The sequence below is a fragment of the Diadema antillarum genome, unplaced genomic scaffold, assembly GCF_040938485.1.
Source record: "Diadema antillarum isolate AM-2024a unplaced genomic scaffold, OU_Dant_1.0 seq00000933_RagTag, whole genome shotgun sequence".
Classification (NCBI taxonomy): domain Eukaryota; kingdom Metazoa; phylum Echinodermata; class Echinoidea; order Diadematoida; family Diadematidae; genus Diadema; species Diadema antillarum.
The window spans coordinates 80228-96430 of record NW_027271784.1 but is presented as its reverse complement, the minus strand read 5'-3'; the positions used below and the strand labels follow the sequence as shown (position 1 = coordinate 96430).

Genomic DNA, 16203 nt, shown 5'->3' with positions numbered 1-16203 from the left:
ATGTAAACCCATGCTGCGAAATGTGCTTTACATAAAGCATAGGTCATCTATGAAAGAGCCTGTTGTAGGCCCCTCATGGGTTTCAATGAGATTTGATGATGGCAAAACGGTTGTGGTCTAGGATGGTGTAAGATAACTTGACATACTGGATGCCAATCACTATTCCTACAGGTATTTCTAGTCAAAACCTCCATTGAAAGGAGTTTATGTTTTTGTTGCAGTGGTTTGTCTGTCTGTGTCTGTGTGCAAAAGAATAAAAAAGTTGTGAATTGATTTCGATGAAACTTTACAGGAAAAGTTGATAACACAAGAAGCAGAACATCACAATTTTGGTAATTATCAGAACCATCGTCTGGATCTAGGAAATTGTAAAGAATAAAAAAATTGACGGATTGGCCTAAGGGCCAAATTCTGCAATGCGCTCCGCAACGCACAAATATTTTTTTTTTTTCATGCCATTTTATTACTCTTTTCCTTTAAAGTCTCTTGCATATTGTGAGACCAAATTTGTAATGTCCAGGGACACCAATGTTCTGTACATGCATGTCAGCACAATAAGAAAAAAAAAAGACCGAAAATGACTAAAAAAAATGATTTTGTGTACAAAGTCTATGCAAATAGTTTTCTCACCTTATTCAAACAGATATGATTATTTTCACTTTCAATGGCTAAAATTAATTTAATTTAGCATAATTGTGCTAAAAATAAGTTCTGTAATGAATGTTGTGGAAAAAAAAAATTAAACTAGAAATGTCGCTATGGCGACTGGTATGCCTCCGCCATAATGCATGATTCTCCTAATAGGTCTAGATAGTAGTTTGTATATGTGGACAATGTGTGATTATACACTGTATTTTCACAAAAGTGGCAAAATATTGAAATGACAAGTTTGTCACAAATGTGTTGAGTGTTCACCTTCCGTGACGTAGGTTTAATTGGATGAATAGGAGAGCATGTATTTGGGATTTAAGGACTTCAACTTGACTTTGACCCAATCATACGTTTCTGCATTGAGTAATTTTCAAGGTATGGAGAAAAAGTGCAATTTCTGTAATGAATAGTAAATTGTTACCATTTTCATCTGGACTTTGACCCCAAAATTCATAAGATAATCACTGTCAGGCAGAATATGCATAAATATGTAGTACATTTCAAGATAACTTGAGCCACTTCCGAGATATGGAGGAAAAAATTAGTTCAGCACTTTCACTTGATCTTTGACTTTTTGACCTTTGAGGCAAAAATAAAAGAAAAGAAAAACTTTCCAGAGAATCTCTATTAGGTTATACATGTACATGCATACACCAAGTGTAAAAAAAAATAATCCTGCTGGCATTGCATAAACATGAGGGAAATAGTGATATTTTGAAGTGTTGCCCTTGACCTTTGACCCTGACCTTTGACCCCATGAACCCTAAATTCTCTAGATAATCACTGCCAGCCAGTACATGTATATATCACTATGTTCCATGAAGATACCTTGAACAATTTCCAAGGTTCAGAGAAAAAAGGTGAAGTTTTAATATTTTTTACTTCACCTTTTGACCTTTGACCTTTGACCTCATGACCCAAACTTTCACCAGAGAATCTAAATTGGGTAATACATGTATACACTAAGTTTCAAGAAAAAATCTTCAGGCATTGCATAGATATGGTGGAAATAGTAATATTGTATGTATTTGACCTCGACCTTTTGACCTTTGACCTTGAGCACGTGCACCCAAAAGTTGATAGGCACAACTTCACCCCCTAATACACATACATGCCAAGTTTCATTAGGATACCTCAAAAGGTTTTGATAGTTACCCTGTCCACAAAATTCATTACGGACGGACAGAAGGACGGATGGAAGGACGGAAGGACGGACGGACGGACAACCCGAAAACATAATGCCTCCGGCACCACTTTGTGGCGGAGGCATAAAAAGGTAGAAAACAAGGAAATACATAAGAAATTCATAAAACAATAGAATACATAACAAATCAACTTTGAAACCAGATATTTTTTTCCAAGTACATTGTTAGAAATGCGACGAAATGTCACCAAAAATTAGGATGCCATTAGCTTTATTTTGTGAATTACAGCAAAATTCATGATTTTACACATATTAATTAATATAAGATATAAAAAAATGAAAAATTCAATTTTTTATTTTAATACTTGCTAGATTATGCGATAAATAATGTATGTGCGAATTTTCGGGGCGAGATCTCGGGGGGGGGGGGGGGGGGGGGGGGATGTGAATCAACCCTCCCCCAGCCACAGAACAGGCCAAAAAGCCTGGCCTGGTTAGGGTTAAGATGTTTGTCAATTTGGAATCCACAATCTGCTTCTTTCACACAGGACATAAACTGACATGTTTAGTCATGATCACAAAATCAATACATGTATTGAACATCTGCAGTACATTTCTTTCTTAGCCATCAGGTACATGTGAAGTGTTTGTTCGCAAAAACCGACAAGTCCATATTTGCCAAATTGAGATATTTGCGATTAAAGGTCAAGAAAAATAAGGAAAATAAGAAGAAATTTTTGGCTTCTTTTGACCATAACTTCAAAAATGTACCTTTATATGTAGTGACCAATAATTAGTCACTACATATAAAGGATATATCATTTAAAAGGTATTATTTTGTACTTTATGACAGAGACTGTACTTCAAAATCTTCAAAAATGGACTTATCGGTTTTTGCGAATAAACTCTTCATGTGTAAGCCCCTATAACAAGGAGTGTTGCTAAATTGTATTTTTTTTTTAGTGTAAGCATTTACATGTTGTACATATCCAGGTTTACCACTTTTCTTTATTTATGTAGAAACAATACAAAGTACTGGTAATACAAGTACATGTTTATTAAATTTCAAGCAGTTTGTTAGCTACGACACATTAATTTTTTATTGCTTGTCACTACAATTGATACAAGTATTTGTGAGTTTGAAGGGTTATTCCCCTTTGCTGAACGAAACTTGTGCAATGTCACCACGTGTATTACAGGTCTATGAGTGTACAGTTTACTTGTCCCAATTCAACAACACACACAAACACACAAGAAAAACAATGAGAGGTCAATACACTGAATACTAGTATGCCCACTTTTTATCCATGGCTCCTTCTCTCGGCATATGCATGTACATTTACACATGTTGAACTTGCCTCCACTTCTGAATAAGTTTACAGGAAACACCAGACTAAAACCACCATTACAGGCAAGATATTGACCTGTAAAACATCTTGTGAAAAGAGGAGACAGTGGATATTCTATGAAGTCACAAAGAGATCCAACTAGAAAATCAAATAAATAAAGTTGTCTCAATAATAATAAGGTAGACAACTGAATCAAGATGAATACAACATGATGCTGAGTGAAATTAATGTTTTGTGCTAAGGCTGCAAGAACACAGTTCGTTATGTAGGCAAAACTTGGGGAGGTACTTTTATACAATATTTATAATTGAGAGGCTTATCTCCCACTGTTAAATGCATTTTTGCAATGCCTTTTCATTTGTAGATGATAATGTACATGTACGTATGCTTTTTGCAAAGAAGCAGGCTGGCTCAAAGCAAACTCCACAAAAGTCTTATTTAAAAAGGACAACATAGTGATTGCTCCCTCTACTGAGGGTAATAACAAAATTTAATCTTATAAGCTTGACATTACTTCAAATAAATGTTCCCCAATCATGCATTATCTATCAAGTGTTTAGAGTCAGCAAACCAACATAATCTTTTGCTGCTGTCTATAAACTCTCTTCTGGTCAATATTACACTATGTAAGTTGCCTTCACATTAACTGGGAGTTATCTATACACAAAGTGAACCATAGAGATCGACAGCACAAGCTGGTCAAACCACAATAAATGCATGCTAATATGGGCATGAGAAAGCTACACGTACATTGTACTTTACACTAGTTTTTGATCCACAGAATAAATTGAAACCATGAACTTGATTTAATCTACTGGTACCTTTAAGATATAATTTGGGCCAAAGGGACTTAAATCTGAGCCATTTGACAGCATGGCTGATGCTGAGCCACTCCATAAGTCCCTTCACGGCAGTTTCTAAAATGCCATCAAATGTCTTTGGATAAAACATTCTGTACAAACTTGTGTGTTCCTCTCTTGCCAGTCACCATCAATGTTATGACTCTTATTAGTCATACAATCAAGTGCAGCTCTATTTGTAGTTCTGTACAGTCAGTGGAATAGGGGGAAGTGGTTAGTAGAATATTTTCCTACAATTTCTGTTTGCAAGTCAAAAATATCTCATGTACCCTTTTAACCTAAAAATATATTGTACACGTATCAAAACTTTATACATCAATTAAACAGCTTCTGACGAACATCATCTTTCACTGGGAAAAATAATTACATGTATGTTATGTACAATGTACAGTGCTTGTAGCACTTTCCAACGCTGTGCACACATACTGAAGACAGCACTGAAACATGAATGCTAAATGCTGGAGTAACTTGCAGTCATTCACATCAACACAAACTGAACGACATTGTACTGATTCACCTGCTGCTTCAACTCACATTGTACCTACATGAAGTCTAGATACACAAACACTTCCACCTGAATTCTCCTCATAAAGAGAGCCAAGTTCTTCTTTTATTTCAGTTTATAAAGTTAGCATGTGTGTTATCTTTCGTTGTCATCCCACAACTTGGCCCTAGTGTGGACAAGGCATGTATATGAGAAAGAGTTTATTGCAGAGAGAACGTCATCTCACTGGATGAAAGCATTTCCTTCTAGTGCACTCTGCTCTTTTTAGGAGATGGCTGTTCTTGTTTTACTAAGACTCTTTTCTTTGAATCTTCCTCTTCAGTCTTTTCCTTCTTGACAAGCCACTTGGTCAGGGGACCACCAGCAGCACATTTCTTTTCCTTCTTCATCTCCTCTGCTTTGAGTACTCCTCCTCCTTCTACCTTGGCCGAAGGGCTCTTCTTTTCACCGCCCTTACTCCCCTTGGCCATCCAGGATGCCATGAATTTGCTCTCTCCACTCTTCGGTTTCACAGGTTTGCTAAAAGTGAGACGTTGAGGAGCCAAGTGGAAGACATGGTTATATGCAAAGTATGTTTCATGCCACAACCAGCTACATGTATGTTGTTTTACATCACATCGCAATTACAAATTGTACATGGTGACAGCTTCCCTTCATTTCTGATGAGACAGCATGTTTTGTCAGTGCCTAGTACAAATGTTGAAACTTCATGGCAAATGCAAACAGATTGATCAACAAACTTGACTTTTTGTCAGAGAAAGCATACAAACTTCCATTGTGCAACATTCGTTACCTCCCCTGTATCTGATCTGTGCAGGGTTTTTTTTGGTGGTGGTGGTGTTTTTTTTTTTATATCTACATCTTTTTACAGACGGCCGAAGCAGTATGTAAGGATATGAATATCGGTTAAATTGGCAGGTGGAATTTATCCAGCAGTGTTCAACTCACCCTAGCTCTACAGGCTTGATGCAATCTGGCTCCTTGTAGCGAATGTTGCCCATTGCATTGGTGACAGGATGAAACTTAAGACAACTCCTTGCACTGATCAGGGAATGTGCCTGTTGGAGAAATACAACACAGCAGGAACATGATCTCTCACAATTCTAAATAATCATCACAAACCTGTACAGCTTTGGATATTTTAAACAGGAGCTTTCTCTAATTGACCTGTGACTTCCCTTACTAGTTTCCATGAAGGTGCAGCTACTAGATATAAACCACATTTCAATTTCAAATCTAAATGGAATTTGAAAGACATTCCAGCAACAATCTCACATAATATCTGGTTGAATACATATGTATCTTAATGTTTAGAAGGATTATCTATCATACTAAAAATACAGCATTATTACAAATATTTCACACAGATTTACAGCTTAATTTTTTGAAGGGAAATATTAAATCTTTTTTTATTTAAAAAAAAAGTAATGAGCAAATATCAAAGGCTACAATAAATAAAAATGTTTCTGTCAATGATTGATTTTTAAAAAGACATGGAAACTTTGCATCTTATAAAAATCAAAATGTTCATGCAATATCTAGTAAGCTGGTCTCTCTCAACAGACCATCAGATCAGAAAAAGAGCAACAATACTTACTGTGCACTAAATTAGTAACCCATTAAATTATAACAATTTTTTAAACTTACCAACTAATATTAAGATTTGCATTATTCAAATACATCCTGATAATAGTGGAACAAGTACCTGTTAAAACAGGGTCATGGTCACACTGGCAGCAAACCTCATGCAGTAAATTTTGACTTTGAAGAAAAAGACAATTCAAGGAATTTTCACCAAGTATGAGGACATGGAGTTTCAAAGCAAGACATAAAATTGGAAAGGTTAGTCGTATCTGCACACAGAAGTGGTTTGTGTGAGAAAAGCTGACCTTTTTATTCGCCTGAAGGGAGCCAAACTCCAACCAAGCCTTAATCTCCTCCTCCCCATCAAGGATTGCAGGCATCCGATGGTGAAGCCAAGACATGCTGTCATTCGACTCCACAGTGATCACAGAATATGTGTACCAGGGTTCCCCACCCTAAGATAAAGCAAATTGACGAAATGATTGGATTGCTTAATTCACTGTATGTTAGGGGGAAAAAAATTTAAAATTGTCATTATGGCAACTGGTACACCTCTACAATATCACTTTTTTTTTCTCCCAATAGGTCTACATTACACATTGTACTGTATATGTACAGTAAGATGACAATTTCACATGATTGGGAAATAATCATTAACTGGTAATAAAACACTGAATTTTCATGACAACACTTTGAAAGATGAGGTACACTATTCAACGCGGCTTCACCTTGTTGAATAAAATATCTCTATCACTTTGTGCCAAATCTTGTATCATCACACTTGCGACCATCTGTATACTGTTGGGTATTCTTCTGCTGGAAGGTAAAGTCCTCAGAGGAGAGGTCAATAGCCCTAACAAGGATCATTGGATATTCTTTGGCTAAATCATATCTATTCATTTATAGTAATTCAACCAGTTTCCTCTTAGTCATGGCTTAACAAGAAGATAAAATCACAGCTTAGTTAGACCGGTGAGTGTTAGTTAAACCTAAAAACCTGAGGAGTAAATGTTACCTGAGGTGGGTGCCATTTGTCAAAGAGTCCAGCCATGGTCAGCAGTCTGTGACCTTTCCACTCATTTGGGTCATCCTTCCCAACCTCCTCTGGCTCATTGACCACTTCCATATCAAGCAGAGCTTCCTCCTCTTCCTCCTTGTTGATGCTCAGTTCATTCATAGTATGGTCCTGAGCAAAGTAGATGAAGTATGGCTGCTTTGAGCCATTCTCACCTTTCTTCCACTCATAGAATCTGGTAGAATTAAGAATACAAAGAATATCATTAATTATCACCATAATTTCACTTTGGGGAAAATGGCTTGTTATTCATCAGTTTGATTCACTTAAAAGTTCACATTCAAGGAAGTTATCTCATCACCCATTTCCTAAATCTCAACTACAATTGTAGAATCTGCTTCCCAAGCTGTCCAGGCATGCCACATCCAAGAATTCCATTAGGGTACAATAAAGTCTCTGTGTGCCAGTAATTAGCAAATCCAACTGGTTCCCAGGCATTAAAACATTTTATGAGCCTGATGTTTAGTAAATAGTGTACACATACATGCTTGTAGTATATCTTGTACCTAGCTGATGAAAAGCTGGGTAACCTGCCTTGTTTCCATCTACTACTTTCAATGCTATTGAGCGCATTACTGCATAACAGATAAAATGATATCATCTTATCAGTTGAGTGCACTTGGTACAAAGGGTACCATGGTATTCTAATTTGACAACTTACAAGTTGCATTCTTAGTGCATCAAATGATACTCTAAGGGTGCACAAATTTAACAATGGTTACTTGATTTTGGTCTCGTGCATTTTCTTGTATAAACTCTCTTAAATTCTGTCTGATATTTTTCTTTAAAAATTCTTTTTTCAAGATTTGATCCTGACTTTTATTTTTCATTAAATGCCATATCTACTCTCAAATCATTTCTTAAACAGAATCCATTCTGATATTAACTTCTAGTAAACATACCCATCCACTAAGACAACACAGCGTTGTCCTCTCTCAAAAGGCCTCTTGAAGCTTGCCTTCTCAAGCATCCCCTCACTGCGACAGTTGTTCATCTTGTAAGCCATTTCTGAAGCCTTCCCTTTGTGCCAGGCAGGAACAAGTCCCCATGTCATTGGCATGATTTCTAGTTCGTCTGAGCTCTCTTCGTGGGCCTCATTTGTCTTGGGCTGGAAGTGCTTACAAGACAGGAGCACAGGCCTTCCAGAAACACATCAAAGAGAACACATTTCTCATGTCAGAATCTACAGTTTTCAATCATTGTAGCAGGGTTTGACAAGCTGAGTCTTGCGCTCTTTTATGAAGGTAGAGCCTGAAAGACAGATATTGATTAATTATATTGCTTTATCAAGCTTTATTCTATTTCTAATTCAATATTCCCCCTTCATCAAGATTAACATGGCAACACTCTTCCATAAATACAATGTCAGCATTCTTTCTATTATTCTATTTCACATGGCTCTTCAACTGCTCTCACCAACTCCTTCTTCCATAGAACAGCGAAGGTTTGGAATGACCTGCTGAAAAACATTAAACAGATTCATAAATTTGATACATTTAAAGAAGCGCTCCAGCGTCACCTCCGTTGTGATTAGCTGCACATCACACCACAGTGCTGAGTGATACTTTATTCAGAGTTTTTCAGCGTATTCATACAGATCCAGATCCAGAAGCCAATATACGTAAGGCCACATTCATGTTACATTTTGTTATTCATGCAGACATTTTTTATCATTTGGCTGTATTTCAGCAGCCTTCAATGCATGTGGGAACATCACACTATTTCACCTGACTATAGACTTGTCCAACAAAAGTAACACGATATACTCTGATGGGCTTGATATTTTAGGGTCTGACAAAAACTACAATTTGAATACCGGTAACAATAAATAAGACCTCAAAAACAAGAGACCCGCGGGTCTAGCGCTCACCTGAGTATCGCAAGTTCACCTTTCACGCAGTCACTAATCTAAATTAAAATTTGACCAGGCATTCTCAAGTAGAAGATGAAAATGTACAATAAGGGCCCAATTTTTTAAAGATTCCTTAATTTGGGGGGATTGGGGCCCCCTGGGGCCCTCTGGGTGGGGCATGGTGCCCATTTTGATAAATTGAGATCCTGACCCCCTAGGGATGCTACCTGCCAAGTTTGACAAAAATCCATCATGAGGTTTTCAGGAAGAAGATGAAAATGTACAATTCAGGCCCCCATTTGGACCCTTCCAACCACCCCCCCCCCCCTACCCAAGAGGGGCACCCCTGGATCTCCTATGAACAAACTTCAAACTACAGTCATTAATGTACTCACTCATAATATTATCTCAGCTCTATAACTTCTGATTCTAGAGAAGATTTATAAAGATTCCTTCATTTGGGGGGTTTGGGACCCCTGGGGGCCCCCTGGGTTGGGCATGGTGCCCATTTTAACAAATTGAGATCCTAACCCCCTAGGGATGCTACCTGCCAAGTTTGGTGAAAATGGGTCATGGGGTTTTCAAGAATAAGATAAAAATGTACAATTTAGGCCCCATTAGGACCCCTCCTCACCCCCTCCCCTGGGTCCCAAGGGGGGCACCCCTGATTCTGCCATGAACAAACTTGAAACTACAGTCATCAATGTACTAACTCATAGTATTAACTTAGCTCTATCACTTCTGGTTCTAGAGAAGAAGATTTTTGCGGATTCCTTAATTTTGGGGGGTTTGGGCCCCCTGGGGGCCCCCTAGGTGGGGCATGGTGCCCATTTTAACAAATTGAGTTCCTAACCCCCTAGGGATGCTACCTGCCAAGTTTGGTGAAAATGGGTCATGGGGTTCTCAAGAAGAAGATGAAAATGTACAATTTAGGCCCCATTAGAACCCTTCCCCACCCCCCTCCCCTGGGTCCCAAGGGGGGCACCCCTGATTCTGCCATGAACAAACTTGAAACTACAGTCATCAATGTACTAACTCATAGTATTAACTTAGCTCTATCACTTCTGGTTCTAGAGAAGAAGATTTTTGCGGATTCCTTAATTTTGGGGGGTTTGGGCCCCCTGGGGGCCCCCTAGGTGGGGCATGGTGCCCATTTTAACAAATTGAGTTCCTAACCCCCTAGGGATGCTACCTGCCAAGTTTGGTGAAAATGGGTCATGGGGTTCTCAAGAATAAGATAAAAATGTACAATTTAGGCCCCATTAGGACCCCTCCTCACCCCCTCCCCTGGGTCCCAAGGGGGGCACCCCTGATTCTGCCATGAACAAACTTGAAACTACAGTCATCAATGTACTAACTCATAGTATTAACTTAGCTCTATCACTTCTGGTTCTAGAGAAGAAGATTTTTGCGGATTCCTTAATTTTGGGGGGTTTGGGCCCCCTGGGGGCCCCCTAGGTGGGGCATGGTGCCCATTTTAACAAATTGAGTTCCTAACCCCCTAGGGATGCTACCTGCCAAGTTTGGTGAAAATGGGTCATGGGGTTCTCAAGAAGAAGATGAAAATGTACAATTTAGGCCCCATTAGAACCCTTCCCCACCCCCCTCCCCTGGGTCCCAAGGGGGGCACCCCTGATTCTGCCATGAACAAACTTGAAACTACAGTCATCAATGTACTAACTCATAGTATTAACTTAGCTCTATCACTTCTGGTTCTAGAGAAGAAGATTTTTACAGATTCCTTAATTTTGGGGGGTTTGGGCCCCCCTGGGGGCCCCCTGGGTGGGGCATGGTGCCCATTTTAACAAATTGAGTTCCTAACCCCCTAGGGATGCTACCTGCCAAGTTTGATGAAAATCGGTCTTGGGGTTTTCAAGAAGAAGATGAAAATGTAAAAAGTTTACGCACGACGCACGACGGACGACGCACGACGGACGACGGACGACGGACGACGGACGACGCACGACGCACGACGCACGACGCACGACGGACGCCGGACGAAGGGCGATCGCAATAGCTCACTTGAGCCTTTGGCTCAGGTGAGCTAAAAAAGTAGACACTCTAACTAAAACAAAATAAATTGTGTTGATATAAAAAATTACAGAAACTTACAGGCCAAAGGGTAAAGGCAAATATCCATCAACTATAACTATGAATCCTCGCTCAGCACTAAACAGGACCCTGGCATTTTGAAGTGACCACTATGGTAAAAGTGGATATTTTCATGCGAATAACTTTTCATGCTCAGCCAGGTAAGAAGAGTTTCCATGTTTTTAATTCCACGGAATCGAGACATCAACTACTGGAATATACAAGCAAAAATATTCATGTGATTTTATTTTCGTGCTAGTTTCCGGTTGCCCGCAGTGCGCAAAAATTTCCACTCTTAGAGTATATGAAGCACCTTTGAAGTAGAAACAAAGTCTGAAACAAAAGAAAATATTGTCTGAATATAGGTGCAGAGGTACACAGCATGCATCCATGCACAAACACAATGTACATTCCTTATGATGTCCTATGGTCATGTCACTACATCTACACAATTGATGTCAATGATGACTTACGTTGTGCTAGCTGGAGCAATGTTGTATGACTGATAATATCTCTTCCTCAGTTCATGAGACTGCTGTGGTTGACTGGTTGGTTGGCTGTCGCTATTTGCAGGTACTGGAGCTTGTCTTGTCCTGCCTCCTCCTCCCCCTCCTCCTCCTCCTCCTCCTCCCCCTCCTCCTCCTCCTCCTCCTCCTCCTCCTGGGCCCCTGTTACGCCACCCAGGTCGCATTCTCCGACCATGACGATTTGTGTATGCGCATGCTCGCCGAAGTTGATTGCGATTCAGCGTACTGAAATGAAAGGTACAAAATAAGAACAAAAAATGAGTCAGTTTGATGCGACTTGTTCATTGCATGTATACATGATTGGACCTACTACTCATCGACCGCCTTTATTACCACAATTTCACCGAAAATATTCCACAGACTTACCTCAATTTCGTCTCACTTTGGGAGAAAATACCGCAGATCCTTACCCCATGCTCAGATTGTCGCTCTGTATCCTACGCACGTAAATCTTGGCGATAAACACACGGGAGGTTTTTTTCGTGCGCCTGTGGTACCTCATTTTTTAAACCGACCGCCTGTTTTCCCATTGAAAAGCACATAAATCCACTGAATGGGGAAATATGTGTTAACAATAATTGCGTGTATTTTATGAGAATTTTCTTCAATTCTTTTTTCCTCCTGTTTCCTAAGGTCATTTAAGTGTATCCCCCTAATTTTTCTTGATTTGTATTCATGTTCGAATGTTTCAGCAATAGGCACCCCGTAGCACGCATATTTTTAATTCCATATTTAAAGGACAAGTTCACCTTCATAAACATAAGGATTGAGAGAATGTAGCAATATTAGTAGAACACATCATTGAAAGTTTGAGGAAAATCAGACAATCCGTTCTAAAGTTATGAATTTTTGAAGTTTTTGTACAGTACCCGCTGGATGAGAAGACTACTGCAGTGTATGAATAACTTAGATGTCACATGCGTACAACAATATAAGGAAAATATAAAGAGAATTTCACAAAATTCCATCTTTTGAAAAAAGTACACATTCCCCTGACTCGTTACCGACAAATGTTATGGGTAATATTATTCCCCCTGCCTTTAGAAAGAGGCAAGTCAAGTGCTCTTTTATTATGCGAAAAAGTGAAAATATGTTGAATTTTCTTTTACATTTTCTTTATACTGTTGTACGCATATGACTCACAAGCTGTAGTAGTCTCCTCATCCAGCGGTTCCAACAAAAAAGTTTTAAAAATTCATAACTTTTGCATCGATTGTCCAATTTTTCTCAAACTTTCACTGATGTGTTCTACTAATATTGTTGCATTTTCTCAATCCATATGTTTATGAAGGTGAACTTGTCCTTTAAGTGAGCAAGCCATTGCGCGAGGGTGGTCGATCTAAAAATAGGTGGTCGATGAGTAGTAGACATTTACTACACTTATGTTTATTGACTAAACTACTAGTAAGTTGCTCGAGCGCTAAATCTAACTTCGTAATATCGTGGATGAGCATTTGGCTTGCCATAGACGTTCGTGCGGTCATTTTTCAAACGAAGGCGGCGATGAATTGGGGAGCGCTGCAAAGAAGTGGAGGAAACAACCAGAAAACAGGAGGAAACAGTGGAAGAGGTGAGTCAAAATATTTACTCAATTACTGATTAAATTTAATCCTGTATATATTTTTTCCAGATTGATTTGAAAACCAAGCTGGAAAAAATAATGTTCCATTTTTTTATGCGGGGGGAACTGGGTCAAAGTTGCGTTTCAACCAGAACGGTTGAATTTTACTTGAAACCTTCGCAATAGCGTATGTATCAATGGTGTCTGTCTAAGAAGCGAACTGACCCAGCAAATGTCATTATTATAAATGAGAAGTTTTTCGCGGAATTAGACATACTTGTCGGTCAACCTGGCCAGCCCACGACCCCAACCCGCGTACCCGTACCTGCGGCCTTCCAGCGCCCCGCGCTGGCCGGGGTTAGATAATGTATGCAGTAAATATTACTGTATCAGTATCAGTATGGCCTTGCAATTCTGGGGTGGTGTTCTGAGGTCGTAATTAAGTCTGTAATTAACTTCGTGATTAAGTCGTGAAGTTAATAGGCCCTTAATCATGAGCAAAATTGGTATTCTGAGGACGTAATTAAGGTATGATTAAGTCCCCTGTGATTATCTTAGGTCCCTCCCATCTAATTGTTATTCCATCCAATCAGACGCGTTGTTAGAAGCCAAAATGATGTTTACATGCGCAAATATGCCCTCAATGCGCGCTCTTCCACGCCCCTGTAATTACAACCCAAGAGCTCTGTGCGCACACTCCGGTATTTGATTACAACCCCTCACCTACGCACGCGAAGATCTCAACCTCTTTGCTCACATAAAAGACAAAATTCCTCGAAGAACGGCATATTTCTTTTTTTCTCTGAATTTTACGGATACTATGAATCAATGATAACAAGATTCAACCGCTTCTCGGTTACAGAAGACGGTAAGCATCGTTGTGGCAGAGAAAACACGATGTAATGCGTGATATCGGAGTAGTTAATGACACTCTTTAGAGACTTTGGTATCATTAAGTTTTCCATTAACTTTCATACTTAATTACACCCTCAGAATACCGATTCGTAATTAACTCTGTGATTAAGTCCTCTCAAAGGTGCACGTGCATTGATACGCGCAAACTAGGTCCTTCCCGCCAAAACGCTTGTTGCTATGGTACCGGTAGTTAATGTAGGGGAGAGCGGGGAGAAGTGGGACATTATTTCAAGTTCGCCGATTTTCTTCTGATATCTTTTTATAAAAGAGATGATTACATTTCCTTGCGGGCTTGCATGAAGGTTCATACGGTAGGTTACATAAAGAGCTATAAACTGGGGGTGGCACTGTTCTCAATTTTCTGCAGTTAATGAAAAGAAAAAACCTTATTTTGGGGGAGAAGTTGACCCACCCGTGGGTAAAGTGGGACAACGGCAAGGGAGAAATGGGACGGTGTTGGTAAAGTGGGGTAAAGTGTGACATCCTATAAACATGTCGGAAAAGTCAAAGTTTGAAGGCGTAATGAAACATTGGTAATGAAAACAGTCAAACATGCTTTAAAATGATCTTTATTTCAACAAAACAAGTTTGAACAACATGTTTGAAAATCTGAACTGTTTTACATGTAATGCTATTATGAGGGACAAATGGGACACGTTGTCCCAACTGTCCCTCACATGGCATATACATAGATATGTACAACTGCTCAGTAACCATGCAGGCATTTGTCAAAAACAAGTTATATTAGTTGCATATCAATAAGGCTCACCACCAGCTTCAATTGTGCCCTTGAAATCATGAATACAAAGACAACAGGTTAATTAACCTGATTTTAAAAAAAAATCATATTTGGGGGAAAATTTTCAATAGCAATTTATGCACACTTAGAATTTGCCGAACTGCATGGCTTTCTTAATGTGATGTATGGTTGCTAGGGACTTATTGTAGATATTAGCCAATCGCTGATTGGTTGAACAGTTTTTGATTCAGAGGACGTGTCCCACTTGACCCGCGTCCCAACTCACCCCGCTCTCCCCTACCCCCTACTTACTGTAAAAGTGGTTTCTTTCACGTACAGAAACTTTCGCGGTTTCCATCGGTGCGGACTTTTTCGCGTGTGTTTAAATTCGCGGTCGGTAATGATAGCGTTGTACAAGCGACGAGTTCAAAACATTTTCGCGTGATGTTAAATTCGCGGTTCAACCTCAAAGCGCGAAAAGCGCGAAAATAAAACCACTGCGAAAGAAACCACTTTTACAGTAATCATGCTCTCAGAATACCAATTCGGTAATTAAGTACTAGGCCTAATCAGACACTTAATAAGCTCTCAGAATACGGCCCCTGGGTTTTAAGCTCCTATTCAACACTAATAATATTAAAAAACGGCCACTAAAAGTAGAAACTAAAGAAAAATAAGCGATTAAATTGATTAAGGTGGATTTAAGGTTTAATAGGGCTAGAGTTTGGGGTTAGGGTTGGGCCTGAGAGAGAGTTATAGGATGGCTGTAAAATTACAGCATTATTTAATTGACATACAGTGCATGCAGTACTGTTAAAGTATAAACATCGCAAATGTGTACACATATATCCACACATGGGACTTGGACTGACGTGCGCGAGCGAGCGATTTTCCACTGCACGGTCGCGGTCACTGACTGTATCTGCTGATATGATAACAGACATTTTGCTAGTTGTGAAGGTAAAAATGTGACAAGTTTCCAAATAAATAATAAAATGCCAAATGCCTCCTGTGTCCTACAACAATATCCTACCTGACCGTTCTTCCACACATGATGCCAGTCACTTTCAAAGTTCAAGCTGAGCTGAGCTAAAGTCGACGGATACGACGAGCGAAGCGACGGCGGTCATATAAATACTACACTGCGCGCGCCCGCGAGGTCAGGGATAGATAAGAGGCCAAATTCTCTCATGTGAGAGCTAGCAGTGGCTGCCAGCTGGCTGGGCTATATGCTGCATATGACATCATACTTTCGTCCCAGGCAAGCAGACGAGTCGCTGCAAGTACCTCTGACGTCATGAAACCTAATGCAAGCCGAGCCGTTTATAGATGTGCGAGATCAGTGGGTCC

At 39.5% G+C, this 16203-nt stretch overlaps 1 protein-coding gene across 1 annotated transcript; it reads right to left on the bottom strand.

Annotated features, from left to right (window-relative positions):
- Positions 1 to 3678: 3678 nt before the first annotated feature.
- LOC139741553 (abasic site processing protein HMCES-like) lies at positions 3679 to 15975 on the bottom strand. Its single transcript, XM_071652130.1, has 7 exons — positions 15887 to 15975; positions 11585 to 11863; positions 8071 to 8307; positions 7109 to 7343; positions 6399 to 6548; positions 5458 to 5567; positions 3679 to 5028 (listed from the first exon to the last, which is right to left on the bottom strand). The coding sequence occupies exons 1-7, from the start codon at positions 15904 to 15906 to the stop codon at positions 4755 to 4757; spliced, it is 1305 nt and encodes a 434-aa protein (XP_071508231.1). The 5' UTR covers positions 15907 to 15975; the 3' UTR covers positions 3679 to 4754.
- Between the last annotated feature and the right edge of the window lie 228 nt (positions 15976 to 16203).

What these genes read in the sequence shown, in the direction of transcription:
- LOC139741553 (XM_071652130.1), bottom strand. Translation starts at nt 15,906, where the DNA reads ATGTGTGGAAGAACGGTCAG. An exon ending in ATGTGTGGAAGAACGGTCAG is followed by an intron (nt 11,864 to 15,886) that starts GTAGGATATTGT and finishes CTTTCATTTCAG; the next exon opens with TACGCTGAATCGCAATCAAC. An exon ending in ATCAAGCCTGTAGAGCTAGG is followed by an intron (nt 5,029 to 5,457) that starts GTGAGTTGAACA and finishes TCTCACTTTTAG; the next exon opens with CAAACCTGTGAAACCGAAGA.